At 37.7% G+C, this 18,935-nt stretch overlaps 1 protein-coding gene across 1 annotated transcript; it reads left to right on the top strand.

Moving 5' to 3' along the window:
* The first annotated feature begins 14,789 nt into the window (after positions 1-14,789).
* On the top strand, positions 14,790-15,817 carry LOC121984632 (myb-related protein Zm38-like). Its single transcript, XM_042537684.1, has 2 exons — positions 14,790-15,323; positions 15,395-15,817. Exons 1-2 carry the CDS (start codon positions 15,061-15,063, stop codon positions 15,747-15,749), a joined length of 618 nt encoding a protein of 205 aa, XP_042393618.1. The 5' UTR covers positions 14,790-15,060; the 3' UTR covers positions 15,750-15,817.
* The last annotated feature ends 3,118 nt before the right edge of the window (positions 15,818-18,935 follow it).

Raw genomic sequence — 18,935 nt, 5'->3', positions numbered from 1 at the left:
GCTCTTAATTAACTTCCTATAGTCATCCAAAAATGGAAGTCTGTTCTAGTGATCTGCAAACTAGCTCATCCGTTATGGAGGAAGGCACTCAGAGCCAACGCGCAAGCTTGTTTGCATCACTTACAAACCAGTAATGGAGACCACGGGATTTACTTAAAAATCCCTCTCCCACTTAGTTATTTATAAATGAGGAATTTTAACTATGCTAGCCTACTAAACTTGTAAACTAACATGCACACACAGCACAGTATAAAAAGCAATAAATAGAAAATCTAATTTTCAACTATTATGGCTTTAATCTTTAGTTGTCCTCTGTGTGTTGTCATCCCAAGCTACTGCCATATTTGGCCATTGCCTCCGGGTCTAGCTGTCGCATCCATCTTGCTCCTAGTTCCACTGCGCCTCTGGTCCATAGAAGGTTCCACGCTTTGCAAGATTCAATCCACGACATAAATAGAATTTTACAATTTTGATCCTATATTCCATAAAAGGAATGTACATGTATCTAGATTAAAAAATAAAATTCTAATAAAACTAAATACAGCTCCTGCTGTATTTTATAATACAATCATGCACACACAATAAAATGCCCTTGACATGTCCAAGGGTCCAATCACACACATAATAACTATAAGCCATAATAGTTGGATCCTGCATCCATAAAGTTAGCACATCCTACTATTATCCTGCCTAAATTATGTATGACATGTGCATAATTAGACTAAATACCAAATACACAGAGGCAAAACCCTAGCTCTGATACCAATTGTTGGTTGCTACTCGGAAAACCTAGAGGTTCCACTGTACAAAAATTTTGTACAAAGGTCTGAACCTTTTCCTAGCTACCATGTGTTCTTTTAAATTAAATTTTGGATCGCCTGCGGAACTTAACACGTTTGATCCAAAACTTAATCTATTTGTTCTTTTAGGTTTTGACTTGGATCTCCTGCGGAACTTAACACGTTTGACCCAAGTCTCCTTAAGTTATTAATTCCATTAAATATTAATTTCCATAAAGGTTCGACGTGGCGAGGCACATGGCCTTCTTGGATATGGGAGCAACCACCACCGACTAGACAAAACCTTTAATAGAAAGCTAATATTTAATTTCCTAAAATAACTTTAGGTTAACCAAAGAGAACAATCAAATCACAAGGAAAAGAAAGAAACAAAAGAACACAATTTCGAAAAATCATATTCGAAACACTAGAACGTAAGCCTCTTGTATTTAGTATTATTTCCAAAAATAACTAGTATGATGCGGAAAGAAAAATTACTAGTTATACCTTTTAGAAAAACCTCTTGATCTTCTACCGTATTCCTCTTCTTATCCCGGACGTCGTGTGGGCGACGATCTTCCGAGATGAGAACCACCATGCACCTTCTTCTTCTCCAAGCAAGGTTCGGCCACAAGAAGAACCACCTCCAAGGAAGAAGAACTTGATCACCACCAATACTCCAAGGGATCTTCAAGATGAAGCTTCCTCCTCTTCTTCTTCTCCTTCCTAGGTTCGGCCACCAACAAGAGCTCCAAGAGATGTATGGTTCGGCCACCAAAAGAGAAGAAAGGAGAAAGGCTAGGGCCGACCACAAGAAGAAGAAAAGAGGGAGAGAAAAATAGAATAGATTCATTAGCCATGAAGCCTCCTCTACCCCCTCTTTTATAATCCTTGATCTTGGCAAATAAGGAAATTTTAATAAAAACTTCCTTAATTCTTTTGCCATTGAAAAGGAAAATTTATTTAATTAAAAATAATTTCCTTTCTCAATTTTATAATGGTCACAAAAAAACTCCAAGCAAATAAAATTTTAAACACCAATTAAAACTTCCTTATTTGCTTCCGGAATTTTATAAAAATTTCTCAATAATTTTTATCCCTTCATGATTGGTTTATAAAAAGGAAATTTAATAAATTAAAATCTTTCTTTTAAACATGTGGATAAAAAGAAAGTTATCTCTAAAAATTAAAATCTCTTTTAATCTACAAATAAGGAAAGATATCAAATCTTTTCTTAATCTCTTGTAGAAACTTATAAAAGAGAATATTTAATTTTTAAACTTTCTTTTAAATCATGAACATGTTTAAAAAGGAAAGTTTTCTTAAAATTTAAAATCCTCCTTTAATCAACAAATAAGGAAAGATTTCAAATTTTAAACTCTCTTTAAACATATAGATGATTTACAAATAAGGAAAGTTTTACCAAAATTAAAACTATCCTTTTAAACTACAAATAAGGAAAGAGATTAATCTCTTCTCTTAATCTTTGTAGAAAGCTATAAAAGGAAATTTTAATTTTAAACTCTCTTTTAAAAACATGATATCCACATGAGAAATAATTTTAATAAAATCCTTTTAATATTCTAGTGGTCGGCCACCCAAGCTTGGGACCCAAGTTTGGCCGGCCACCAACTTAACTCATCCTCTTGGGCCGGCCCTAGCTTGGGTTCCAAGCTAGCTTGGCCGCCCCATTGGATGGGTAAGAAGGTGGGTATACGGTGGGTATAAATCTCTATATACTAGAGGCTACGATAGGGACCGAGAGGAGGAATTGGTTTTGGTCTCCCGATAAAATTAAGCATCCCGTGTTCGCCCCGAATACACAACTTAATTTTATCAATAATAATTCATTCCACTAGAGAACTATTATTGAACTACCGCACCAATCCCAAATTATATTTTGGGCTCCTTCTTATTATGCGTGTGTTAGTCTCCCTGTGTTTAAGATAACAAATGTCCACTAATTAAGTAAGTTACTGACAACTCACTTAATTAATATCTAGCTCCAAGAGTAGTACCACTCAACTTCATCGTCATGTCGGACTAAGTCCACCTGCAGGGTTTAACATGACAATCCTTATGAGCTCCTCTTGGGGACATTCTCAACCTAGATTACTAGGACACAGTTTCCTTCTATAATCAACAACACACACTATAAGTGATATCATTTCCCAACTTATCGGGCTTATTGATTCATCGAACTAAATCTCACCCATTGATAAATTAAAGAAATAAATATCAAATATATGTGCTTGTTATTATATTAGGATTAAGAGCACACACTTCCATAATAATCGAGGTCTTTGTTCCTTTATAAAGTCAAGATAAAAGGAACGACCTCAAATGGTCCTACTCAATACACTCTAAGTGTACTAGTGTAATTATATAGTTAAGATATACTAATACCTAATTACACTACGACCTTCCAATGGTTTGTTCCTTTCCATCTTGGTCGTGAGCTCATTTATAATTTATAAGGAACCAATAACATGATCTTCTGTGTGACACCACACACCATGTTATCTACAATATAAATTAATTGAGCAACTACATTTATCATAAATGTAGACTTTTGACCAATGTGATTCTTATTTCTAGATAAATATTTATACCAAAAGCTAGGCTTTTAGTATACACTCTAACAATCTCCCACTTATACTAAAAGACTAAGCTGCCATATCTGCTGCCATACATCTGATTCCCATGCCTCTCAAAAGCTCTTGCCTTAAGGACCTTAGGTTATCATCTGATGCAATCTAGGCGGCAACAACTTCTCCTCGTTTATACGATTTCTCGTATTGGGTGGTACTTGCGCTCTTTTGTGTTTACTTGCCTCATAGACTTATGGTTTCTTCGAGTTTGTTACTGCACCAACATTATTACAATAAATTGTAATAATCTTTGGACAAACCAGAAATCATATCTAAATCTATCTTGAGGTTATTGAGTCATTCAGCTTTTATGGCTACCTTAGAGGCTTGCCATATACTAAGCTTCTATGGTGGAGTCCAGATAAACACCTATGCTTATCACTCTTCCATAGTTATGACTTTACCTCCTAAAGTAAACACAAAACCCCGAGGTTGACTTAATATTGTCCCTATCCGATTGGAAGTTTAAAATCCATGCAACCCACAGGGACCAAAATAACTGCCTTGTAAACTAGCATATAATCTCTAGTGCCTCTAAGGTACTTATATGCTTTACTGCAGTCCGATATCCTTGTCTAGGGTTACTTTGATATCTGCTAACTATGCCCTTGGCAAAACATATTTCTGATCTCGTGCATAGCATACATTAGGTTGTCTAACTGCCGAAGCATAAAGAACTGCCTACATGTCCTCAATCTCCTTTGATGTCATCGAAGACATCTCTTTAGATAAAAACACTCCATGCTTAAAAGGTAAGAATCCTTTCTAGGAGTTTTGCATGCTGAAAACGAGTAAGGATTTTTCGATATATTAAACTTGGGATATATATATATTTTTCTTGCGATCCCTTATTACTTTGATCACAAAAATATATACATTCTCCCAAGTCCTTTATATCGAATTATTTGGACAACCATACCCTTACTTCTGACAACATTTTGATATTGTTTCCAACTACCAAAATTGTTATCTACGTATAGTACAAGAAACACCACCACGTTTCCATCACATCATTTGTATACACAAGACTTATTCGTTTACTCAATAAATCCAAAGGTCTGGATTACTTTGATAAACTGAATGTTCCAAGACCTTGAAGCTTTGCCTCAGTCCATAGACTGATTGAGCTTTCACACAAGATGCTCTTAGCCCTTTATAATGAACCCTTCTAGTTTGCTTTATGTGGATGCTATCTTCAAGACTTCCATTAAGGAATGCTGTCTTGACATCCACTTGCCAAATAGATAAAATAATCTGGATAGACTTAAACATGGCTACCAGTGAAAAAGTTTCCTTTTTCATCAAGCCTTGCTTTTGAAAGTTTCTACCTTCCTGTCTATCCCTCTTTTCCTATTATAGACCTTTTTACACCCAAAGGCTTTTACACCATTTGGTATTTCTACAAGCTTCTAGATTTTATTAGAATACATATATTCTAATTCTGTTATTCATTACTCTTTGCCAAGATGTTGCATCTTTATCTTGGAGTGCTTCGTCATATGTCCGGAGATCAGGTTCATGTCCTCCAGGGATCGAGTCCAAAAACTCTCCCAAAATATGAATCCTTTTAGGTTGCCTAACAACCCTCCCACTACGACAAGGCATTTTCTACAATTGTGTATCATTTGTGATACGTGTTGCAGTTTCCTTGTGGTATCTCATCTTGTTCAGTTGGTACTAGATTAGACATGTCTTTTATTATTTCCTTAAGAACAAATTTTCTTATGGGCACATGGTTTATTACATAGTCATTTTCTAAAAATCGGTCATTGATAATGACCTTCTGATTTTTAAGACTATGAACCTACTTTTGTTTCTCTAGGATAACTCACAAACAAGTGAACTCCTGCCCAACTTATCAGTGTCTCTCATGTGCTAGACCACCCAAATCCGAATATACTAGGCTTATGCCCATTCTGCAATTCTATGGGAGTAGAGAGTTCTGACTTTAGAAGGTATTATGTTCACTTCTGTTTCTAGTGTATATCCTTAAAACAAATTTGGTAATAACTCATCATCGATCTAATTATTCCATAAGAGCCTTATACCTTCCTTTTTCTACACCATTCCATAGGGGTGTACCAGGTGTAGTTAGTTGGGATTGAATCCCTACTTTTGATAAGTGACTCCTAAATTCTCCCAAGAGGTACTTGCCACTACGATCTCACCGTAGTGTCTTAATACTTTTACTTTGACGTTTCTCCGCATCAGCCTTGTACACTTTGAACTAATCAAAGTACTTAGTCTTACGGCACATTAAGTAAATGTATTTGTATCTTGAATAGTTATCTATAAAATAGATGAAATATTCGATACTACCTCTTGCCTGGATAGTCATAGGATCACATAAATCAGAATGAACCAATTCCAACATATCTTTGGCTCCATACCCCTTAGACTTAAAAGCTTCTTGGTTATTTTTCCTTCCAAGTAAGACTCGCAGGTTGGAAAGATTTCCACTACTAATGAACCCAAAAGTTCATCAGCTACCAATGAATCCTACTCAAGTTAATATAACCTAGCCTTAGATGCCAAAGATATAATTGGTTCATCTCCGAAGGTTGCTTCCTCTTAAAGTTAGAAGATGTGTTATAATTTCCATTTATTACATCGTGGGAGTTATTGGATTATAAATTGTCAACCAACATACCAGAATCGATAACTTGTCTATTTTTCTTGATAACAACTTTGTTATCAAAATAGACACAATATCTATTCTATAATAGTTTAGAAACTGAAATCAGGTTCTTCCTAAACTTAGTACGTAAAGACAATTACTAATAATCCAAATTTTATTCTTATTAGAGAATAAACCTCTCCCACTGCAATAGCTGCTACTTTTGCAGTAGTGCCCATGTGGACGGTATTTTTTATTTTCATTTAGTTGTCGGGTTTCCTGGAACCCTGCAATGAATCAGTGGCTCACATATCTACACACCAGGTACCGGTAGATAACTCCACTAAACATGTTTCAACTAATGAATAAAATACACCTATATTGTTCTTAGTTCTAAAAGGACAGTCTACCTTAATGTCCAAATCCTATTTCCAATCAATTATAATTGGGACCACTAAGTATATCAGCTAGGGATTGACCATTATCCTAAGAATCACAAAAATATTTGGTTAAGACCAACACCTTAAAAATCCCCATGAATTTTGTATGCCACGTTAGTGTGGACGTATACAAATTCAAAGAGGAAATTTTATCATTTAATTTTATTATCTCGTCATCCTTACTTTATGACGAATAAAATAGTTGGTCTATCTTTAATCAAATATTTGGTCAAGACTCTAAATTTAAAATAATATTGATTCCTCTAACAATACTATTTAAATTTACCAACATCTCAAAACACCGTGCATTTTGCATGCCACGTTAGTGTGGACGTATACAAAATCAACATTTGTAAGAGGAGGGTTTTCACCCATTAACTATCTTGTCAACGTAACTTTATGACAAATAAAATTATCTCAAACACCGTTAATTTTGTATGCCACGTTAGTGTGGACGTATACAAAATCAATCATTTGTAAGAGGGGTTTTAACCCTTTAATTTTATTATCTTGTCAACCTAGTTTTATGACAAATTAATAGTTGGTTTTATTTGGTCACACAAATAATAGCAGTGACTCCGATGGGGAGGATACTATTAGATATGTCTAAGTGTATACCATTACTTGACACTAAGTCCATTAATAAGATTATGCCCTTCCGTTGGGGAAGATCACACGCTTAATTAACTTCCTATAGTCATCCAAAAATGGAAGTCTGTTCTAGTGATCTGCAAACTAGCTCATCCGTTATGGAGGAAGGCACTCAGAGCCAACGCGCAAGCTTGTTTGCATCACTTACAAACCAGTAATGGAGACCACGGGATTTACTTAAAAATCCCTCTCCCACTTAGTTATTTATAAATGAGGAATTTTAACTATGCTAGCCTACTAAACTTGTAAACTAACATGCACACACAGCACAGTATAAAAAGCAATAAATAGAAAATCTAATTTTCAACTATTATGGCTTTAATCTTTAGTTGTCCTCTGTGTGTTGTCATCCCAAGCTACTGCCATATTTGGCCACTGCCTCCGGGTCTAGCTGTCGCATCCATCTTGCTCCTAGTTCCACTGCGCCTCTGGTCCATAGAAGGTTCCACGCTTTGCAAGATTCAATCCGCGACATAAATAGAATTTTACATTTTGATCCTATATTCCATAAAAGGAATGTACATGTATCTAGATCAAAAATAAAATCCTAATAAAACTAAATACAGCTCCTGCTGTATTTTATAATACAATCATGCACACACAATAAAATGCCCTTGACATGTCCAAGGGTCCAATCACACACATAATAACTATAAGCCATAATAGTTGGATCCTGCATCCACAAAGTTAGCACATCCTACTATTATCCTGCCTAAATTATGTATGACATGTGCATAATTAGACTAAATACCAAATACACAGAGACAAAACCCTAGCTCGATACCAATTGTTGGTTGCTACGGAAAACCTATAGGTTCCACTGTACAAAAATTTTGTACAAAGGTCTGAACCTTTCCTAGCTACCATGTGTTCTTTTAAATTAAATTTTGGATCGCGGAACTTTACACGCTTGATCCAAAACTTAATCTATTTGTTCTTTTAGGTTTTGACTTGGATCTCCTGCGGAACTTAACACGTTTGACCTAAGTCTCCTTAAGTTATTAATTCCATTAAATATTAATTTCCATAAAAGGTTCCCAGATCGACGTGGCGAGGCACATGGCCTTCTTGGATATGGGAGCAACCACCACCGACTAGACAAAACCTTTAATAGAAAGCTAATATTTAATTTCCTAAAATAACTTTAGGTTAACCAAAGAGAACAATCAAATCACAAGGAAAAGAAAGAAACAAAAGAACACAACTTCGAAAAACCATATTCGAAACACTAGAACGTAAGCCTCTTGTATTTAGTATTATTTCCAAAAATAACTAGTATGATGCGGAAAGAAAAATTACTAGTTATACCTTTTAGAAAAACCTCTTGATCTTCTACCGTATTCCTCTTCTTATCCCGGACGTCGTGTGGGCGACGATCTTCCGAGACGAGAACCACCATGCACCTTCTTCTTCTCCAAGCAAGGTTCGGCCACAAGAAGAACCACCTCCAAGGAAGAAGAACTTGATCACCACCAATACTCCAAGGGATCTTCAAGATGAAGCTTCCTCCTCTTCTTCTTCTCCTTCCTAGGTTCGGCCACCAACAAGAGCTCCAAGAGATGTATGGTTCGGCCACCAAAAGAGAAGAAAGGAGAAAGGCTAGGGCCGGCCACAAGAAGAAGAAAAGAGGGAGAGAAAAATAGAATAGATTCGTTAGCCATGAAGCCTCCTCTACCCCCTCTTTTATAATCCTTGATCTTGGCAAATAAGGAAATTTTAATAAAAACTTCCTTATTTCTTTTGCCATTGAAAAGGAAAATTTATTTAATTAAAAATAATTTCCTTTCTCAATTTTATAATGGCCGGCCACAAAAAAAAACTCCAAGCAAATAAAATTTTAAACACCAATTAAAACTTCCTTATTTGCTTCCGGAATTTTATAAAAATTTCTCAATAATTTTTATCCCTTCATGATTGGTTTATAAAAAGGAAATTTAATAAATTAAAATCTTTCTTTTAAACATGTGAATAAAAAGAAAGTTATCTCTAAAAATTAAAATCTCTTTTAATCTACAAATAAGGAAAGATATCAAATCTTTTCTTAATCTCTTGTAGAAACTTATAAAAGAGAATATTTAATTTTAAACTTTCTTTAAATCATGAACATGTTTAAAAAGGAAAGTTTTCTTAAAATTTAAAATCCTCCTTTAATCAACAAATAAGGAAAGATTTCAAATTTTAAACTCTCTTTTAAACATATAGATGATTTACAAATAAGGAAAGTTTTTACCAAAAATTAAAACTATCCTTTTAAACTACAAATAAGGAAAGAGATTAATCTCTTCTCTTATTCTTTTTTAGAAAGCTATAAAAGGAAATTTTTAATTTTTAAACTCTCTTTTAAAAACATGATATCCACATGAGAAATAATTTTAATAAAAATCCTTTTTAATATTCTAGTGGCCGGCCACCTAAGCTTGGGACCCAAGCTTTGGCCGGCCACCAACTTAACTCATCCTCTTGGTCTTGGCCGGCCCTAGCTTGGGTTCCAAGCTAGCTTGGCCGGCCCCATTGGATGGGTAAGAAGGTGGGTATACGGTGGGTATAAATCTCTATATACTAGAGGCTACGATAGGGACCGAGAGGAGGAATTGGTTTTGGTCTCCCGATAAAATTAAGCATCCCGTGTTCGCCCCGAACACACAACTTAATTTTATCAATAATAATTCATTCCACTAGAGAACTATTATTGAACTACCGCACCAATCCCAAATTATATTTTGGGCTCCTTCTTATTATGCGTGTGTTAGTCTCCCTATGTTTAAGATAACAAATGTCCACTAATTAAGTAAGTTACTGACAACTCACTTAATTAATATCTAGCTCCAAGAGTAGTACCACTCAACTTCATCGTCATGTCGGACTAAGTCCACCTGCAGGGTTTAACATGACAATTCTTATGAGCTCCTCTTGGGGACATTCTCAACCTAGATTACTAGGACACAGTTTCCTTCTATAATCAACAACACACACTATAAGTGATATCATTTCCCAACTTATCGGGCTTATTGATTCATCGAACTAAATCTCACCCATTGATAAATTAAAGAAATAAATATCAAATATATGTGCTTGTTATTATATTAGGATTAAGAGCACACACTTCCATAATAACTGAGGTCTTTGTTCCTTTATAAAGTCAGTATAAAAGGAACGACCTCAAATGGTCCTACTCAATACACTCTAAGTGTACTAGTGTAATTATATAGTTAAGATATACTAATACCTAATTACACTACGACCTTCCAATGGTTTGTTCCTTTCCATCTTGGTCGTGAGCTACTGTTTATAATTTATAAGGAACCAATAACATGATCTTCTGTGTGTGACACCACACACCATGTTATCTACAATATAAATTAATTGAGCAACTACATTTATCATAAATGTAGACTTTTGACCAATGTGATTCTTATTTCTAGATAAATATTTATACCAAAAGCTAGGCTTTTAGTATACACTCTAACACTTCTTGGACATGAGGTCTTGGATGAGCTCGAATTGCTTCGGCCCGGGGTCCTCTGGGTGGCTGATGAGCAACGTGCGACTTCCGTTCGGCAGGAGGAGCCCGCTCGGCTGGAGTTTCTTTTTTCCGGGCCGCTTGCGCTTCCTCCACGTTGATGTATTCATTGGCCCGGTGTAGCATGTGATCATAGTCTCGGGGCGGCTTCCGAATGAGTGATCGAAAGAAATCCCCATCCACGAGGCCTTGTGTGAAGGCATTCATCATGGTCTCCGAGGTGGCCGTTGGAATATCCATGGCCACTTTGTTGAACCGCTGGATGTAAGCTCGAAGCGATTCACGGGCTTCTTGTTTGATGGCGAACAGACTAACGCTGGTTTTTTGATAGCGCCGACTGCTTGCGAAGTGGTGGAGGAAGGCCGTCCGGAAGTCCTTGAAGCTTGCGATGGATTCGTCCGGCAACCTCCGAAACCAACGTTGAGCCGATCCAAATAGGGTGGTGAGGAAAACCCAACACTTCACCCCATCTGTGTATTGATGCAGGGTTGCCGTGTTATCAAACTTGCCCAAATGATCATCCGGATCGGTGGTTCCATTGTATTCGCCGATCGTCGGAGGCACGTAGTGCTTGGGTAGAGGGTCTCGTAGAATAGCCTCTGAAAATTGGCGATTAATCCGCTCGGGAGATGAGTCCACGCGGGGGGCTTTTCCTTTTCTGTCCTCTCGTCTAGGCATTTCATCCGAAAAAGATCCCCGATCTCTGTGAACTGTTGCGGCTTCGGGGGTGCGGAATAGAGCCCGATGAAATGCGACGATGGCCTGTGGTGCTTCCGCTCGGCCACCAGATGCTGACGTTGCTTGCTGCTCCGGCCGCTCGGCTGTTGCTTTTTGTTTTTGCTCCACAAGCTTGGCGGCCCTCAACTCGATCAGAGCGTCGAGTTCCTTCGTTGAAAGCGTCACCGTGTGTTGTCATCCAGCCTCGTCCATTGTTTCTGTTCGGATGCAGGAGCATTCCCACAGACGGCGCCAAATTGATCCTGTCCGAATGCTGAATCAATGGACGTTGGGCATGTGGCGCTCCCCGGCTGCTGACGTGGATCTTCGACTGGTTGCACAAACCTCCGGCAAACCTGCATAGAAGTCGGGCCGGGAAGGGGTTCCCGGCGGTGACCCTCCGACGCTCAAGTCAGGTAAGATAGTAGTGAAAACAGTGGCTCCAAAGTTGTCCCACGCGTCTCTCCGACGAAGGATTAGGGCCTTTATATAGGGCAGCGGAGAAGCGAGTGTACACATACCGAGGTGTACACGTGTCCGCGGCCCATACCCCAGTAAGGGCTTGTCAGTGAGCTTACCTGACCCATACTGCAACAGTCCAAGCGTGTCCTCGATGGGACAGCGGAACCCCCTGTCATAAGATTTGAAGTATGGCCTACACGTGGAGCATACCCGCTGTCAGAAAAAGACGTCACTTGTCCTTTTGCCCTTACTCCCCGGAGAGAGTCCGGCCGGCCGGCTTCCGCGACATCCGGCCGGACGCATGCGGTGGTTTACTTGGGGAGATTCTTACTCACATGCTTTGTGGAGACTGTTAGCAGTGCTACCTGATGGCTTTGGCCGAGCGTGCACTCCGATCGGCCCCGCGATCTTGTCCGCTGAGCGCCGGAACCCTGACTTTCGACGAGACCTTCAACCCTCAACTAGACACCGCCGGGCCGCCCGGTCGGTCGAACCTGCCCCTATCCGCCCGGCCATCTGCTACTTTGACTTCCACGTGGCGTTGACCCCTCCGGACGGGGCCCCTGTTCCTACAACCGGATCATATTCATAATTGCACATCTAGAGATAATCACTAGTTGTGATCTAATTACAAATTCTCTCATACTATGAATTATATTACAAACATTCAGTAAATGAGTTTAAGATAATCAAACATATAATATGCACTCAAATAGTGAATCTATACTTATTAAATAAATAGAAAAAAACGTAAGGTGATGGCCTTAGGATATCCCTCAAATTCTAACGCATAGGACGTTGGCGCTGAAATCGACAGAAAAGAACATCGACGTCGAAATTGGCAGGGCAGGTCGTCGGCGTCGAAATCGGCAGGACAAGGCGTCGGTGCCAAAATAGGTAGCAATAAGAGGAGATGACAACGACAACAGTAAGCAATAATAGGGAGGGACAGAAAAAAAAATAGGTCAGAGAAAGAAAACCTTACTCTGATATCATATAGAAATTAAAAAAAAATTAGTCATATTATTGAATTCAAAATTAATTATTGGAAATACAGAGTATAAGGTCTTTATATAGTTTAGTTAAGAAACCCTAAAATCTAAATATAAAAGAAAAAAAAGATCAAATTACCTAAAAGTTATAAACAAATAAATATATATAATCTAACAATCTTCTCTCCAAGCCCCAAATTCCTCTCTCCGTCAATGTTCTTACTATCGTCATCATATTAACTTATAGATGATCGTGAAATAGTTAAGAGATAGAAGAAGTATTTCTTCAAGGACATGTGTTTGTCATTCTATTATAATAAATCTACCGTTTATTAATTATAAAAATTTACTTATAGTTGTCACTTCACTTTATTATAAGAAGAAGATAAAAAATAGATATGATTATTCGTATATGATATGGGAAATAGTGGATGACCCCACACATAGGGCAGAGATGATGGTTAAGATGGCATGGCAGTTAAAAGTCAAGAGGAGGTGGTGGTTAGGATTAAAAACTACGCGTCCAGGCAGTCCACTCCTCTATGCTCTGCCGACCTCTTAGCCGGTCAGACCCTAGTGGCTTAGTCCCCTCACTTTTCCAAGGTATCATCCCAATTTTACTCCAGGCCGACCTCTTAGCCGATCGGGCCCCTAGGGGCTCAGTCCCCTTACTTCTCCTGGGCACCATCCTAATTTTATTCCCGGTCAGCCTCTTAGCCGGTTGGATCCCAGGACTTAGTCCTCTCACTTCTCATGGGCAGGGCTCCCAATCTAATTCTGGCCGGCTTTACATTACTTGGACCCCCTAGGGCTCAGTCTGCTCATTTCTTATGGGTAGGGATCAAAATCTAATCCCAATAGATTTTACGTCGGTTGGACCCCCATAGCTCAATCCCCTCACTTCTTATGGGCAGGGCTCCCAATTTAATCCTGGTCGGCTTTACATAAACCCCCAAGACTTTCCCCTCACTTCTCTGGGGCATCATCCCAGCTTGACTTCCGGTCAACTTCTTAGCCGGTCAGACCCTGATGGGACAACACTGTCAAGGAATCACAATAATTTGTTAGAGAATAACAGCTATTCGTCAGAGAATATTGTCATACTCTGCCACATACAAATCGTGGAACCTTTCTCTACCCAATGGAAGCTTGTTGTACATCTTCTTGCACCCGACACCCCTTGACATTTGACATTCTCAGATATCTTATGATTGCGGATGTTACAAAAGGCAATATAAAAAGAGAGTTCCTTTCTGTTGACCAGGTACATGGTAGTCAGCAATTTTACTTACGTGCACGCGTTTTCTATTCTTTAGCTTTTTCCGTTCAACCTCTCTTCTGACTTGAACGTCTAAGGCCCTGCACCAGGGACCTCTTCCCTGATTCTCACTTCCAGGTGTTTGGCATGTGGTGTTTGCAAGATCGTGGGTACCATCAGTGATCCTCTCTACTAGGCCCTAGATTCCTCTCTCCGTTAACGCTTTTGCCATTGTCACCTGTACTCCCATCTGACTCAACTTTCGGATGGGATCAATATATTTTGGATTCTGATTTTTGCCTCAAAATAATATAATAATAAAAAAATGATTAATCAAATTAGATATCGTCAAACTTGAAACGACCGACTCATCCCCACCAAAATATCCCTCTGGCCACTAGGAGATAGTCGAGAATTATAAGTATTTTAATAATCCATTGTTAATGATGAAACAAGTAATATCGTACTCCGATAATCGCACTAAAATTTTTTATCGATCTCCAGATAATAATCTATTGTTCATATTATAATTTTCAGGGATATACTAATAATCATTAAGTCTTTATCTAGGTAATTGAAATTCGGTCCACCATTCATTAAAAAAATATTTATTAATTCACCCAAATTACTGAGAAAATTGAACAACAAGTTTATTTGAAGGAAAAAAAAATGATAGGCAGTATGATTCATGCGGCAAAGGCATAAACAGGAAGAAGAAGGGGAGTGAAAAAGTTGGTCAGGATTGTTTGACGGAAACCTAATCCGGTGGCGTTTTCTGAGCAGAAACAAGGGGACTGAGCAATTAGTTCCAACCTACCTCGGTTGGTGCGTTTCGATTTGTGAACTGCTCACGCAAGTGAAGGCCCACAGTGACATGCTTCGATGCGATTTTTAATCCCGACCAAACACTTATTTAGGGATTTTGCTCGATCGATCGATCGATCATTGAACTGAACTTGCAGAGGATCTGGCGATGGGGAGGTCGCCGTGCTGCGAGAAGGAGCACAACAACAAGGGCGCCTGGACGAAGGAGGAAGACGAGCGCCTGGCTGAGTACATTCGCGGCCACGGCGAAGGCTGCTGGAGATCGCTGCCCAAGGCGGCCGGCCTTCTACGGTGCGGCAAGAGCTGCCGCCTCCGCTGGATCAACTACCTCCGCCCCGGCCTCAAGCGAGGCAACTTCACCGCGGCGGAGGAAGAGCTCGTCGTCAAGCTCCACGGCCACTTCGGCAACAAGTAAGCCTTCATCTTCACGTCGCCGTCTGCATCTAACCGTTCGGGATTACCAGTCGACTGAATCGCGACAGGTGGTCTCTTATCGCGAGAAGATTGCCCGGGAGAACGGACAACGAGATCAAGAACTACTGGAACACGCACATGAGGAGAAAGTTACTAGACCGGGGAATCGATCCGGCGACCCACCGGCCGATCCACGCTCCGGCATTGGACTTCACCGTAAGTTTATCCAAGAGCGAAGACGGGCAGAACGGGAAGGTAGCGATCGGCAGCAGAGAGCAGGGGCCGCGGCGATCGCACGATGAGTTCAGGTGCCCTGACCTGAACCTGGACCTGTGCTTAAGCTCTCCGTCGACGGCGACGACGGCGGATGCGTTTGCAGGGCGCAAATCTGGATTCTTGAAGTCGAAAATTGAGAGTAACTGAGACAAACTAAAAGGAATTGGAATAAATAATCTTCTCAAAATTAAAAGATAGATCGATCAATTCGATTACTGTCGGCTGTTTATCATCATACTGATCCCAATTGAATTTGGTTAAATTAAATAGGAATAGGAATGAGAAAAATCGGTTAAATCTAATTAAATTCGAAAGTTCGGTCGCATTAATTTAATTTTTTTTAATAAAATATGTGTTTGCTGATTTATTTTATTTGATTTTGATTTTAAAATTATTATATCTGTAAACAGTTGTAATTTAATGGGACAGTAATTAATCGATAATTCCATTCCCAATGTCAATCAATTGATATCATCGGTGATAAATCATCAAATTTTATACAATAAATTTTGTTGGTCAAAATCGGTTCAATTAAAATTTTGGCTGGCCAGATTACATTTTATCATTATCAAATTGTATTTGTTTTTTCGCATTTTTTTAGAAATGCATTTAAAACCTGACAATTTTTTAAATTACCTTTTTAAATTATTAATATTAAAACATTTCTATTTTATTTTATTTTTATTTTACGCACTTTTGAATAATTATCAAAGGTTTGCAAAAATCAAAATCCTCTACAAATGGTCGATATTGGGAAATGTAATTGTGGTCGTGTTCATCATTTTGAAGGTCCCTTAGTTACGTTTTTTTTTAACAGGAATAAATCATGAAGATTTCGTCCAAAACTAAGGTCATAAATGAATCCAGTATTTAATGAATAAATTTAGTATTTAATTTGATAATAATTTATTTATATTCGTTCAATACACATAAGATCGATTAAATAAGTAAACTTAAACAACTCATTAAATTAAACAATTAAACTTGAATACATATGTGCTTGACTTATTAAGGTTCATAAATAATGATTTTAAATAATTTTCATAAATGATGTTCGTGAATAATATTCATGAAGTATGTTATTAATAAAACTCATATTGATATGTTAAATAAATAAAAAATAATTTTTAAAATAAATAAATAAGTTTGAATTATCAAACTCGATAATCAATCACATAAGTTTGAATTAAAAGTTCGATAACATCTAAATGAACTAAGCTCAAACTAAGTTCAAACTCATTAAAAAAAAATCAAGACAAGCTTGTGTTGGTGCAATTTGCACTAACAGTCTAACTCAAGTTTTGATGAATAACAAATAAGTTAAGTTAGGTATAATTATGATCTAACTATTTTACCAAGTGTGTGGGAGTTAACCAGATAGGTAGATCCGCCAACCGGATATCTGGTGAGAAGTCTAGATAGGTCGATGGCCCGACCGGATATCTGTTGAGAAGTCCAGATAGGTCGATGGATCGACCGGCACTACAACAAAAATCCTCATAGACATCGGTTTTCCACCGGTGTCTATTTCATTTTCGACCGATGTCCATGAAGCCGATGTTAAAAGTCTGCCATTTTAGACATCGGGCTAAAACCGGTGTAGTATCACTTAACGACACCGGTCTTCGAATCGGTTATTAACCGGTGTAGTATCACTTAACGACACTGTTTCATCAACGGTGTAAAACCGATGTAATATTATATATTAATAACACCAGTTTTGGCAGCGGTAAATGACCGATGTAATATTAGTTAATAACATCGGTTTTGCAGCGGTGGAAAATCGATGTAATATGTATATTTTTTAACATCACAAATTTGATTTCCGAAACAATGAAAAACCGACAATAATAAAAAAAAATACACAAATATTCACAAATTATACAAATATTCTTCATTCAACAATATCCATAAAATACACAAATATTCACAAATTATATAAATAATCTTCTTACAATAGTATCCATAAAATACTCAAACATTCTTTTTACATCGAAAGCTAGCTAATAGATATCAAAATCAAGGTAGAACATTCTTTTAACACATCAAGGTAGAACCGCACTTCAAATGTAATCTAGCATGCATTCAGCCCACTCGAACCGCACTTCATCAATTTCAACTCTGGAGTACTTGAGATTTGTAAACTGTAAAAACACATAAATAATATATTAGTAAACCAAGACCAAAGATCATAGTTGAAAATGCAATAAGAGCACCAGGTAACAAGATGACTAATTGGAATGCTTAAAAAGATAAATATTCATCAATTATCTCAACCACATCATATAGTGATAGATCTATGAATAACAAGTTCAAATCTAACCCTTGTATCCTTTTGGGAGGCAATCTAATTTGATAAACGAGCAAAAAGATGATTTACTCAAAATTAGTTTGCATTTGTAAAAAACAATATCACTTCTGATACTTTATTTTGTACATTTTATCAGTTAAAAGGAAAAAAGTACACTTACCACATTGAACACAACAGGGGCCTCTTTACCTGGAGACAAATTCATGTTCAGAAACAGATACTGAGACAAATCAAATTAATAGATGTGTAAATATTAGTGGAACTGTTTCTTTCGTTTTCGGTTACCTGTTTCAAGATCATGCCAAGGATGGGCAGCCACTGATCTCTTGGACAATGACGACAATATCCTTTCATTCAACTTTGGAGCTGCAACATTCTCCTGTTGTCCGCTCATATTTCTACATACATAACAACATAATAAGGAGTATTTGAGGAGATTGCAAGAGTTCATTGATAACAAAAGTCCAAGGTAACTCATGATCCATGAAAAAAATATATAGAGAGAAAACAAAAAACTAGCAATCTGGAAGTTTTGCGCCTTGGCATTATCAGAATGAAAGTTTAGTAATATGATAGCTGACGTCAAACAGAGTTGCAAATCCAAAAGATGGCCATTTGTTCCCCTATTATGGAAGTTAATTAACAATTGAACTTGTATCCAACAAATTAAAGAATGAAAAATTACTGGACAAGTTGGAAAATATGTTATTGTTTCATTTTAATGCTCGCATAATCATTGTGGTACTAATGAACTGTATACAAATTACAGGGCACTAATTGGATAATCAACCAACTGCTTGCATTTAAAGCAATGTAGAAGGTTTCATCACTTAACAAGACCTCATAAAAACAAGTCCTTCATCAAGTTCACCAGCATTACTACAGCAGATCGATAATTCACGAATAGTTTAATGATTTCAATGCAAGTAAATGATCAAAATCAAGACTAAAAGAGATTAAAGCATGAACCGGAACCGAGAGTGCGATGCTTTTACCTTGACGAAGGAATCGGAAGCGATGAG

This window comes from Zingiber officinale, chromosome 5B (genome assembly GCF_018446385.1).
Source record: "Zingiber officinale cultivar Zhangliang chromosome 5B, Zo_v1.1, whole genome shotgun sequence".
NCBI classification, from domain to species: domain Eukaryota; kingdom Viridiplantae; phylum Streptophyta; class Magnoliopsida; order Zingiberales; family Zingiberaceae; genus Zingiber; species Zingiber officinale.
Note: the sequence above shows the minus strand (reverse complement) of the source record. Positions and strands in the feature narration are given on the sequence as shown.

Excerpts from the sequence above, each read along its gene's own strand:
- LOC121984632 (XM_042537684.1), top strand. The coding sequence starts at position 15,061 with ATGGGGAGGTCGCCGTGCTGCGAGAAGGAGCACAACAACAAGGGCGCC. Across the intron at positions 15,324-15,394 it reads CACGGCCACTTCGGCAACAA|GTGGTCTCTTATCGCGAGAA; the intron begins GTAAGCCTTCAT and ends GAATCGCGACAG.